At 40.4% G+C, this 13,459-nt stretch overlaps 1 protein-coding gene across 6 annotated transcripts in view; it reads left to right on the top strand.

Moving 5' to 3' along the window:
• Positions 1-13,459, top strand: part of SSBP3 (single stranded DNA binding protein 3) — a 224,012-nt gene that overhangs the window by 190,579 nt on the left and 19,974 nt on the right. For 4 of the 6 annotated variants that reach the window (XM_084852425.1, XM_084852426.1, XM_084852430.1 and 1 more), the window contains 2 exons: positions 11,867-11,947; positions 12,800-12,859. In XM_084852425.1, the coding sequence (XP_084708551.1) occupies positions 11,867-11,947; positions 12,800-12,859 (141 nt within the window). The remainder of the gene's footprint in view (positions 1-11,866; positions 11,948-12,799; positions 12,860-13,459) is intronic. The other 2 variants (XM_084852427.1, XM_084852428.1) reach the window with 1 other exon arrangement.

The raw sequence follows: 13,459 nt of genomic DNA on the forward strand, positions 1-13,459 counted from the left end.
AGTTTCATTTTGCTGATGTAGTGCTCTCCCTTTAAATTCTGGTGAATCGTGGCTTTACAAGGAAACAAAAATGCATGAAAATAATTTTGAAGAAGTCACTGGACGTATTACTATTCAGTGTCGTAGTTTCATGCAATCAGAAACCCAACTATATTGTATCTAAATAAATCATCTGATTTTGTTTCTGAACAATCAAAAGTCTTTATTACAAGTTGGGATCCTATCCTGTGCATAATGAGCCCAGAGATACAGGGTGCTTCCAGAAGAGGCTTTTATTGTGCAATTGTTCTGCCTCATTCATGGAATTTGATGAGGGGGGTCAGGCGATGTTGTTGTCAACTTGTAACCAGCCTATGTTTTCCCACTCTGTCTTCCATTTTTGCTCATTCCACAAAAAATCTATTTCGGAGTAAAAGATAGAATAGCTGCACAATGTCTTTTGATTGGTAGAGCTAGGAGCTGTCCATCTAGAAGCACCCTCAGCTAACAAGTCTGTTCAAGGCAGCTATGATATTACTTGAAGTTTTTGATTACCTGGTTATTTCTTTTATTTACAACATTAATATGCCACTCCACATCTAAGCAGATTCTGGAATGTTGAACAATAACAGATAGAAAGAATAAAACACCATAAGAAAAGAAAAGAAAAGAAAAGAAAGCAGCATACCAGTAAAAACTGTGGCTGGTCAGTCAAGGAAGGCTTCTTGAAACAAAGATGTTTCCAGAAGGGACTGAAAACAATACAGTGTTGGTGCCTGCCTCACCTCCAGAGGCAGGGAATTTCATAGAAAGGGGGCTACCACACTTGAAGGCTCTTCTCTGGGTGGACTTCAGTCGGGACATAGGCCCATGCGGAACCACCAAGAGCGTGCCATCTGATGACTTCAGTAATCAGGCAGGTTGATAAGGAAGAAGCTGCTGTCTCAGATATCCCAGTCCCAAGTTGTTAGGGCTTTCTACACTATCACAAAAACCTTAAACCTGGCCCAGTAGCAAATAAGGCAGGCAATGCAGTTCATTCAGCAAAGGAGTTGCATGCTGAAAAGGAGCAACTCCTGACAATAGCTGAGCTGCTGCATTCTGCACTAGCTCCAGCTTCTGGAGCAGCCTTAAGGGCACCCCACATAGAGTACATTGCAGTAAACCAGTCTTGAGACTACTAGCACCTGTATCACTCTGGCTAAGTTATCCCTTCCAGGAGAGGCCATAGCTGGTGAACTGAAACTTGTAAAAGGCACTCCAAGCCACCATGGCCACTTGGGCCTCCAGCAATAGTGATGGATCTAGGAGTACCCCCAGACTACAAACCTGATCTTTCAAAGGGAGTGCAACCCCATCGAGAACGGGCAATAAGCCTATCTCCTGGACTCAGGAACTACTCACCCATAGGGCTTCCATCTTGCCAGGATTCCACTTCAGTTTATTGGCCCTCATCCAGCCCATTACTGAGTCTAGGCATTGAACGAGGACTTGCATTTACAGTGTCTGAGCTCAGTATCAACCCTAGGCCATCATCCTATAAGCTTAGTATTGCGGCTAAACTGTGATCAGAATGTCTTGCTTTACAACCCCTCACCCTGCCTCAATCCTTGGGGAAAATTAGGAAGACAGGTGGAATTATTTTATTATTCCATTTCTGGATATCGGCCCTGTACCACTGAGCTTTGGGGGCCTTTCAGCATGTTGGTCAAAGAATGTCCCAGTCGCATTTTTTCTGTTGTGTGATACTTTGCTGTTGCTTTTTCTCCCACCCGTCTCATTTTGATCCTTGGCTAAGAGTGTATTCCAAGTCCAGACAAATTATGTCCACAAAATTCAACATAATGTGGGTGTGGAGAGGTTCAGAAATTTGTTTAAGCATGGTGTATATATCTGTCATCAAGAGTAATGCTATAGCAAGCACAGTTGCAAGGAATTGCAGTTTAGTATCTTGAAGAATTAAATATCTTGAAGAAATGTCCCAGATATAGAAGATTGTGGCTTGAATGCTGGGAATATGCAATATCATTACAACAAAGTGAAGTTGTGAGGAACGGAATGCACACTGTGCAGAACAAAAGTGAAACGAATTTACATTTTACGGCCCAATAATCTGCTTGTATTGAATGGTCTTGAGATGCTTACACTGTGTGCATGTCCAGCACAGAGATTTTGGTTTGGCTTTCTTATATAAACAAAACTGTTGGCTCTTGTATTCTGTATCTTTAAACCAGCATTAGCAGGCAGTTCAGTTCAGTTCTTGATTTATAACTATATATATGAGAGAGAGAGAGAGAGAGAGAGAGAGAGAGAGAGAGTGCGCATTCACTCTCTGCTGAATTGCAGTTCTCCCTGGTCCTACAACATCTGCAAATATTTACAGAGATAACAATATCCAGAGGTCTGGCTTTTTTGTTTTGCTTTGTTTTTTAAGTGAAGGTAGAAAATGAATCTTAAGCTAGGCTGTAAAAGCCAGAAGGGGGGACAGTTTAGTTGTGGGGTAGCAGAAGAGGGGGGACTGTTAAGACTGCAGGGGTTTTTTATATCCAGGCATAGCAGTTTTAGTGGCCCCAGGGTAGCATACAGGAAGTAGAAAATGTTTTCAGATCCTTGTTGTTGCCGTTTCTCGCCCAGCCCCGAGTCACCAGCTCCTCCCACTGCTGCATAACAAGTTGGAAGAAAGAACATGTAGCATGTTTGCCGAGATGTTTGACTTTACAGTACATCTGCAGTTATATTATCCAGAGGTAGCTGTCATGAGCATTACCCTTGCAAGCTAATGCGACCATGAGGAGTCGATTTACTGCTGTGTGTGTCGTTTGCCAACAAAATGCTTCACAAAGTCTTCAGTTTCCTGGGAGTGTGTTACAATTTCTCGCATTTTTTGCAGCATGTGCTTGGCTATTCCAGCACACTCCTATTTTCCAGTACAGACACAAACTGCAACTTGGAAACAGATTAAATTAACCACTGGGATTCCCTGCCCAGGCCATTATTTTTTGATCTCCTGTGGGGAAAAGTGTGTGTTTAAAGCAGGCGTTATCATATAAAGGACCATGGGTGTCTAGATGTTTAGATGAATGCCCTTCCAACACCAATCACTTTCGCTTAAGGAACTAGGAAAAGCTCTGCCGCTGTGAATTGCAATAACCTACTTGCTAATCAGTTTTGTTTAAAAGCAGAAATTGATTTTCGACCCCTTTTTAATTAAAATTGGTAATTTGAGTGGAATCACTCTTAATGTCTCTCCATGAGGCATAGAACATTTTGAGAGCCCAAAGAAAGGGTCTTCACGCTTGAGATGATACACTTGAGTGTGGATGTGCATTTATCTTTTTGTAATTTTCGGGATATGGACAGAGGAACATTCTGGAACATTCCAGGACCCTGGAGGCAGGAAGCAGGAAATAACTTATATAGAGGAGGGGACTCACTGTTCTTAGTCCTTCCTAGGACTACTAAGCAGATCTTGGCAGCATCTCTGATCAGTTATGTCTAGACAGACACCTTGCCTTACCTCATTTTGTTTATATCTTCTTGCTTCTTTCTCTCTCTTTTATCCTCTCTCCATGAGTTTTCTAGTCAGGTGGCAGGGAGTAGTTTGTGTGATTTCTAGGCCTGAGATGCTGGTTTAGGGTGAGGAAGTGCTTTCTTCTCCAACAGAAGAAATCACTTGGCATAAGTCCCGCTCCTCTCTCCTAGGAGAAATGTTAAGCAGGTTCACCTTGTTCCTCAGTGCCATGACAACTCCATGACCATGCCTTCAGCAAGAACAAAGCAGCCAGGAAAGTTGTGAGGGTGAGCATGGGACCCTATCTGTACTTTCCCCCATTGGCATGAAGACTTCCATCTTGCTTACCTCCTCCTTGTGGCACCAAAACTAACTACAGCGTATCCAGCAGTGCCTTCAAGTGAATGCTATCAAGCATTGATTTGCTGCTTTTCACATGATCCTATCACATAATGATAAAAGGAAACTTCCTTTGCATCCCTGTTTCAAGAGGTTAATATAAAGGGGTGGAACAGCTTCACCTCCAGTGCACTTTTTCCCCACGGAGAGCCTCAACGCCATCTTACAAACACTCACTGGGCCTCCTTGTGACTCTTTTACAGATATTTTTCACAGGGACAAAACAAATGTTCTCCTAATCATAAAAGAGTAGCTATGAGTGATAGTTTTCCTTCCTCCTGTGTAAGCGCTCATGGCCCAAATTTGGATTTGGACCACGATGCTCTGGGCCCCATTGTTTCCCCCTCCCCCGAAATTACACACATACACACACACCACACAGAGGGGTAAAAAAAAGAAAAAATGGGGGCGCAGTGGTCCACACATACACTTACCCAGAAGTAAGTAAAACTATTGTGCATAGCTACATTATGTGGGATTAGGAGAATATTTAGTTTGGCCTTCAAGGAGCAGACCATGTCTCTGATGGTGATAACATCAGGCACAAGGAAGTCTGAACTCAGTGCTTTTTCCATGGAAAGGGAACTTTATATCTTCCACAAAGACAAAGCAACCCTTACCCCAGATCCTGCATTTGTTCCGAAGGTCAACTCTACTGTTCTCAGAAGGTGTTTCCTTCCTTTTGCCCTAATCCCCTCCATGACAGGTAGAGGACTTGACACAGCTGAATGTGACCGCATGTTTAAAAGTTGATATAAAGAGAACCAATGCCTCAATGGAACCTGGAGCCCTTTTTGTTTACTACGTAGGCTGGGATCTTTAGAGGTCAGAGTATACAAAACTTCTTTCACTAAGCACATCAAGATCTGTATTAGATTGGCTTAGCAGCCATTTAGTAAAGGGTGTCTCTTAAAATCAGTTTTTCAGCTGATGCTATGCAGGTTCCTTTAGAGCAGATGTTCTCGACTAGAACTCCCAGCGTTCCTGACCATTGGCCATACTGGCTGGAGCTGATGGGGGTTGGTCCAAAACATCTGGTGGGCACCAGATTGGAGAAGGCTGCTTTAGAGGATTTGGGATAATGAGATCCTCAGATGGCCTCCTTCTGTGAGACTCTCATCTTTTGTATCCCAGTTGTGTATATACATTTGACTATATCCAGTAGGAGATGTTGTGTTATGGGTGAACTTCCTTTCTGGGTAACAGCAGAGGGGCATCTCGTTCCACCCTTTCTGATTACAGCTGGCTTGGGATTCTGATCTTCCTTATTCTGCTGTATGGCTGTACTTCTGTTAATTCTGTGGTTGCATGTTCCTGTTCTAAGACTTTGCTGTACCAGGCTTATTTGAGGGAGCCCCCTCCCTCAGGTAAGGCCATTCTCTATTTCCTGCCTTCTGAATCCTGAAAAAGGGGACATCCCTCTTCCAGAATGTTCCTCTGCTCATAGATTGTAAGCTTTCTGGGAGCAGACACTTTTTGGGGGTTTGTTTTTTGCTCATGTAAATCTCTTTAAGGTGCCATGTACACTGATGGTGCTGAACAAAGTAATAGTGAAATAATAATACTAACAATATTATTACTATTACTATTATTATTTTAAAAAGGAGATTCACCAGGTAAGACAAAAACTCCTATTTGCTTGGACTCGGGTTTTTTGTGAAACACTAAATCAGAGTAGGGACCAGTGTGAGTCAGCTGTGCTTAAAATATCATAAGAATTGCCTTCCTGGATCAGACTGTCTGCCTAGTCCAGTATCCTGTTCTCAGTCATGGCTGGCCAGATGTTTCTGACAATCCAAAAGCAGGGCTTTAAGGTGATGACCATCCTTTTTGTCCCCAGTCCTACAGCTTGGTAACAAGGAGTGTCCATCTTGCCTATGGTCATGGAAATCTCGTCTTAACTATGGCTAACAGCCAGTCATAAATCTAACCTCCAAAATAACCCTTATAAAAAGCCATCTCTGTTAGGGGTCATTACTGCAGCCTGTGGGAACAAAAACACTGAATTAAGTTTAGATAAACGTCAGTCTGTTTTATTAACACGAGTTGACACACAAATATAAAGGTGAGGTCTTAATTGAGGCAGAGATATTAGGATTCTGTTTTGGTACTTGTCACTATAGAATGTAAGAAAATAGGCTAATCTAGTAAGGCCCTACACCATTTACCACTCCCGTGGATAGATATAAGCAGTAGTTTTACACTGTCCTTGAAGTGAATGTGAAATAGTGAGTGGCTTGTGAAAAAGTCCTATATACATTAGGTACCATTCCCATGTCTCCAGAGAATGAGGTTATCTCCACCATGTGTCCACCATGTTCCAAAGTGAGTCACTTAATACTTGCCAACATTGAATTTCATCCATCTCTCAGTGTTATGAGATCCTCTTCATACTCCTCACAGTCTGCTCTGGTTTCAAATATTTTGAATTTTAAAAAATATTTTGCAGATTTCATCCATTGCTTATTTGCATCATTTCTAAATAATTGATTGATGTGTTTAAAAAGCCCATCTTCTGTATCACATCTCCTGCAGTCTTTCAACCTGCCATTGGTTGCTTTAAAAAAAAATTGTGTGGATCTCTAATGGATCCTTCTCCAGTTTACTTACATAAGCTAGGCTCGTGTTGATGGTTTTTGCTAGGCTTGTTTCCATTTTACACAATGGTTCTTTCAAGACTTGCTATGTTTATCTACAACTATTCTCTTCTTAATTGTGTATTTAATTTTGAATCTCATGCCATGGTATAAAAATTGCTAAGTCCAAACGGGCAAAGGGGCACTTCTCAACATTTTACTACATATGGGATTTGATAGTCAAATGTTCTTGCAATTGTTCAGAGATCTCCAGCTGTTGCAGGGCTATTGGGACCATACCCTTCAAGTAATGGGAGATCTAGGACTGGTGCAAATGTGGTTTGCACCAGCAGCTCTCTTAGTGGTTATGAAATAGGGAGCATGCCATAAAATCACATTCTCCCTTGCCCCAGGCCCTCCCTACCTAGAACAAACTTGACCTGCCTGCTTTATGCATAGTTAAGTATTACATTGGTACCAATACTAAACTATAGTTAAGGCTATCCAGGCCTTCCTCTTAACTAGAATTAGAAATCACAGTTTGATCCTAGTGCAAATCCTGGATAAGATGGAACTCTGATTAGTGGTAACAATGTTTAGTGTTGGTGCTGATGTGACACTTTTAACTATTGTTAAAGTAAACAAAGGGAATTTGTTTTAAGGAAGAAGTGTCCACTTCTGATCTCCTAACCGTAGTCAAGAGAAGCCTTTCATTACATCATTGCATAAGTGTACAAAGAACATATTTGTGTAATACTACTCTGTGGAATCAGTATCTTTACTTCATTCTATATTGGTCACATTCACTAATGGAGACCCGTAAGCACTGCAGTAATGATAAACCTGTGATGCCGTCATAATTGATGGAGATTGGCACTGAGTTCTTAAAATACTAAGGTTCAACTCTCAAACACTTACAGTGTGGAGAGCCAGAATTCCTGGTTTCAACAACATTATGGTAGATTTATGTTTTAGCCTTTAATTATTTAAATGTAGGAGAACCACAAAATCACTTGCTCATTGGCTTAAGTAAGGAAACGTTGATAATTGAATGCTGAGAAATTGCTACACTGCAGCTGTACTGTTGGCTCTGTTGGAAGATAGAAGTGAAGATTTTGAAAGGGATTTTTGTCTAAGTTGCATATGGAACTTTTCTCTTGTTTGGTGCACACCTGTGAGAATGTACATCTTGTAGGCTACTAGTCTTTGTTGTGGGAATGTTGTAGTGGGGAACAGGTTTAAGTATTCTTATTACTGTTGAGGAGTTTCAAGTTCTCAATTTGATGAACCTTTCATCTTTACAACGACTTTACTTGATTGTTGCCATAACTGATTATATGAGAAGTAGTTGGATGGTTACACTGAGCTATCTAAAAGCTGCTCATAGTTGGAACTGCTGGATTTCCTTTAGTAGTTAGCTAATGATACAGTTGGGAAGATAAGGGTTTTGTCATTTCTTTTCACTACCCTTTTCAATTAACAGCAGATTATTTCTGCTTGAAAAGTACGTTGTGTTGCAGAAAAAGGTAGATGTTTTGAGGTGACATGAGTGAAGCAGAGTACTATAATGTTTTATGTCTTGAGTAGAAAGGATTTCTTCTTACACTTTTATAGAGGAAGCTTGTGCAGGTAATGGATAGAGTGCTGGATTTGGACTAGAATGATCCAGGTTCAAATCTCCTCTAAGCTGTGAAACTCACTGAGTAACCTTTGTCCAGTCTGTCTCAGTCTATCCTCACAAAGTTGCTATGAGGATAAAATAAGCCCTATGTGCTTTGTCCTGACCCCCTTGGAAAAGTAACTGTGAAAATAAACTTGCATATAAATTATATTATAGAATATATCAGATTGGAGATACAGGGAATTCTGTACTTTGTGTACATATTCTCAGTTAATGAGAATTAACTTTTTCATCATGAAATCAAAACAAGTCCAGATAATATGTTTTATTATGTTATTGTATTTTATGGTTTTAAGTCTTGTTTTGTGACCTGCTCAGAGAGCTTCAGCTATTGAGCAGTATAGAAATGTATCAAGTAATAAACAAACAAACAAACAAATAAATGGGATGAAGTGCAATAAATGTTGACACAGACATTAAACTAGAAGTTTGCTCGTGAAGTTGCCCTTTGGTAAGAATAGCCATGTATTTGATAGATATGTTGGGGGATTTAAGCAGGGTGTTCCACAGTTAAAAGGGGGGGATTTATCCTAGATAAGGAGCATTTCCTGTGCGTTTGGATGCATCCAGCCTTGTATATCAAAGCTTCTAGTGTGAGCCAAGTTGCATCATGTTGGCATGGCTTTTTATAAGCACAATGGTGAGTTTTTATGTCCTGCCTGTGGTGCCATACGAGAGCCTTGTTGTTTCCCATCCTGCTCTACCACGAAAAACATACCCAAGTATTATAGGGATTCTGCAACCATAGAGACCTTGGCATTCTTCTTGAAGACTGAGCTGGAATGTTAAGCTCTAGGGCCCGTCTGCAGCTGCTGCCAGTGGGTGACCTGGGCAAGCTGAGGCAGTCTCCGTTGCTGAAAGCAGGGTACCACCATGAGCCAAAACAGATGCCTAATCAATCGACGTCTCTTACAACAGCCAAGTCTGTTTTATTGTCACTCTTTGAGGTTGGTTAGGAGGGTTCACCCCACACAGGGTCACCATACACAGGGAACCACTCGCTAATAGTTTAGCTTCAAATGGGATTTTCCTTTTAGTTTAGAAGAGGAAAGTATTCATGAGGCATTCTTTTTGAAATATCTCGGTGGCATCCACTAAACAGCTGACTTTTTCTGTTCCAATTTAAATCATGTTAACCTCATTTTTTTCCCAGGTCCATTATCCCACAGACGATTTACAGATGACTTTTAAATAAATGTATTATTAGCCGTACGTTTCTCACAACTCTTTATTTAATTGAGTGTGTGTAAATATATTTAAGTTGTATTTGTTTTTCTGGAACCTAAATAAGAGCAAAGACTTATTTAGTTTTGTCAAGTGCAGAGCACATGATAAAGTAGTGAAGAACATTGCTTTATGAATACTGCTTTTCAAATGTCATTTAGTATGGGTGTCAATACTCATGTACAAAACGCATATGATTGTGTTAGGTATGAAGGTCACGCATGTGTTTCAAGCATAGATTTCCCCTTGAAAATACTTGAAAGCAAGGGCCTAATTGTTGTCCTGTTACTGCTTTAAAGTGTTTTTACGGGAAAAAGCAAAGTTTGAAACACACATGTGCCCTTCATACCTAACACTATGCTCACGCGTTTTGTATTTGGCTATCAGTACTAGAGCAAAAAGTACCTTGTGAGAAGCAACTCTTAGTTCTCAGTTAAAGGAGTTAATGAGCAGACATTAGCAACCTACATACAATGGATCATATTAATGCAATGGAAGATCAGTTTCTACAATCACGTAAACATAACCTGGAGGATCGGCAGAGTATCTGCTTCTGTTTAGAGCTCTGTTTGCATCTTTCTGCATTAACTCTTAACCATTTTTTCTCTCTTTTATTTACATTGCACTCAAGTTTCCCTAGTACAAAAGATTTGCAGGTGCAAATATGTCCTGCCTTCATTAACTTCCCCTCCCCTTTTAAATTTATGTGATTTCAATTTTCCTTCCCTGTACTGTTAATTAGGGGATCCTCTAATCAGTACCATTATCACAGTGGTATTCATGTTTAGGAAAGCTGCTAAACAAATGCTTGCAAAATTGCTAAATGGCTAATTAATGTCTGTTAATTAAGAAAATTGCTCATGGTAACAAACCGTGCCATTGCTGGCAGCAGCTAGAAGGCGAACACTTGTTGAAATTACTAACATGGCAGGTATAGAACATCTGTTCCCCTGCTTTTCCTGAAGTGTGTAGCTGCTTCTCATAATGTACTTACAAGTCTTGTTTGCTTTCCAGACCAATTACATTGTTGTTTTTCTCGGGGGGTGGGGGGGTGGGGGTGGGGTGGGGGAATTACACAGGGAACATATGTACATCATAGTGTGAATTTGAGTATTCATGTTCTGGAACACACCTGTTCGCAGTGATCTTCTCATTTCTGAGAGTAGAGGGAATTTAAATGGTATTTGATCTAACAAGTCCAGCATTGCAAGGTCAAAACTACAAAAACCATGTTTACCTCTTCAGGCACATATAGTATCTTTTTCTCCCACCAAAAAAGTTTACTTGCATCATTAGATACTTAATCTTGGTGAAGGATCACAATTGAGCTCTTGAAAGGGTAACACTCTAGTCTTGCCTGTAGAATTTTTTTTAAATGTGGGGTCCATTTAGTGCTACTGCAGCAGTCTTCCTAGATACAGAATTCTGTGTGTATGAAGCTTGGGAGCGCTCTCCTAAACCTTCCTGTTACCTCTGTTTTAACCATATTCTTGACCCACGTATCAAGTGAAATCATGAAGTACTCTTGCTGATCTAAGAGGAAAATTATTGTGGGTAAGCAAGTTTTGTATCCACATGCATTTAAGTAATTCAGGCCTGTGGAATATTGAGACAAACAACACATTGCAGCAGAGGGCTTTTGTGTTCAACTTGTAGAATCTGTATTGTCCAAACCCATATCATGATCTATCCAGCCTTAGCAAATTTTGGAATTTTTTGTTTACCCAAATCTTCTAATTAACATAATTAGAATAAAACATGTATTAATGCGGACAGATGCCAGGGCACAGTTGGTGGACATGTTGCATTTCTGTGATGCCATGTGTGCAACTACCAGCATGAGACTAGATGAGGCTTTTTTTTTTTTTTAAGATATTTTGGAGATGATTATGTTAATTGAGATCACAGTTTGCATTTATTAAGGTACAGCAATGAAAATGTTTGCTCGCAGATTATGTGTTGCCACACATTTCACCTATTTTAGTCTGTCCATGGAGCAGTGGAGCTCCAACACTGAGCCAGGCTGTCATTTAGCAGCCCAGCTATTGCAAATGCCAGAGGTCACAAGTCCTGCCAGTCACTCAGAATTCTAGGACAGACTTGAAAATGAGATGTGGAAAAATAATAAATGTTAGGTTATTAATTCCCATCTAGTTTCAATGCTTTTAGAGGAACTACGGTTGCATTTTCAAGCTCATTTGTGTAGTCGTGGGGACTAGAAAACCAAGTTTTAGGAGGATTTTAATAGGCCCAAATGCTCAGGACATATTTCCCAACCCTCTTCCCCCATCTTCCTTGGACTATAATCACTATTCTGGTGTGATTGACAGTTATTGGTTCCCCCCCCCCCCGCGCCATTTTTTAAAAGGTGCAATGTGTAGGAAACAAATCTTCTGTTCCCTGTGAAGATTCATCAAGTTGTCCTGTTAAGCCAGCTCTTTTCCTGCACATTCATGTGCCTCACCTATAACCACGTTCTACTATCTAACCTCACAGGGACCGCCTGGCTCTCAGCCCTCGCCACACGCACAGCCTCCACCTCACAACCCCAACAGCATGATGGGACCCCACAGTCAGGTAAAGACCTTGCAGGGCACTGCTATGATATTTGTGTTCTGTGTGAACTCTTTAAGCATGTGGGAGCCACACCCTTCCGCTAACTTAACTATTTGCAGCTCCAGTGTAGGTCATGGAGCTTTGTTGATTTACATCAACTCAAGATACAGGGCCCCAGTATTGATTTCATTCCACATCATTTCACCTCCACTGGGAAGTCTGTTTCTCTTGGCTGTATTTGTTCCATTGACATTAGATTAGAATGTAGCTTTCAATTTCAGACCTGCTAATTTACATACAAATATCATTTTTATTCTTTTTTCTGAACAGTATTAGACATTCATTATATGGTTTAAGTGCGTGTTTTCACTACTTGTCATTGGAATATTTAAAACCCGCCCCTCCCCAAACTTCACTTTCATTTACCAATCTATGAAAAAATATCTAATGTTCAGTCGGTATTCTCCTTGTGCTAATATTAGCAGCTGTATCTCGTATTGCCAAAGTTTATTAAGCTACCTAACTATAAAAAATTGAACTGTAACAAATGCCAGAGACTTAAGAGTCTAAATATGTTTTTATTTACCAACCATTTATTTTTGTTTAAAGAATTACTTCTGTGTAAATGTGTCAAGTCTAATTACAAGTTGTATGGAATGCAGTGTATTAAATCTTTCATCCATTTGGCCTGGAGTCCACCTCAGAAATGTTCTGTTAGTGTAAATGAGTGTGTGTGTGTGTGTGTGTGTGTGTAGAATAAGGGAAAACGCAATCAATTTAGGTATTTTAGGTGCAGCTGTGAGGAAGTGGCTATAATGTTTACTTTCACTTTTGAGCGTACATTGCCACTGAACTAATTTTATATGCTTACAGCCTTTTATGTCACCAAGATACGCAGGAGGTCCCCGGCCCCCTATCAGAATGGGAAACCAGGTATTGTATTTCTCCAGTCTTCATGTCAATGTATTTTCAAAAGCACAGGTCAGGCTTAGATGTACATGAATGAAAGAACAACATTTTAACACTGAGGTCGTAACAAGTTTTGACAAAACCTTCTCCTTCCTTCCTTAAGGGTTATTTTAAGCATGCTTAATCTCATTTTTTTGCTGGCAGGAACACAAATGCATAAAAGTAGTAAATAGCAGGAGCTTGGGGTCAGAAAAATCTACTACCTGTAGCCAGCTTCCTGCTCTATTTTTTTGAATCACAAAAAATATTCACAATCCCATTGTGTGTTGGGTTTTTTAACCTTTCTTTGGGGAAATATCTCAATAAATAATAATAAAATTGTAATTGAAATTATTGTAAGAGACTACAACACAAGTAAAGCCTTGCTGAGTCAGACCAAAGGTGTATCTAGTCCAGAATTTTGTTCTCATACTGGCCAGATGCCCGTAGGAAGCCCACAAGTGGAACATGAGGACGATAACTTTCTCCTGCTGTTGTTTTCCAGCAGTTGGTATTCAGAGGTATGCTGCCTCTGTTCTTGGAGGTCGCATATGGCCCCATCATATCAGTGGCCACTGATAGACA

The sequence above is a fragment of the Heloderma suspectum genome, chromosome 4 (genome assembly GCF_057233095.1).
Source record: "Heloderma suspectum isolate Gila_16-S chromosome 4, 16-S_ref, whole genome shotgun sequence".
Classification (NCBI taxonomy): Eukaryota; Metazoa; Chordata; class Lepidosauria; order Squamata; family Helodermatidae; genus Heloderma; species Heloderma suspectum.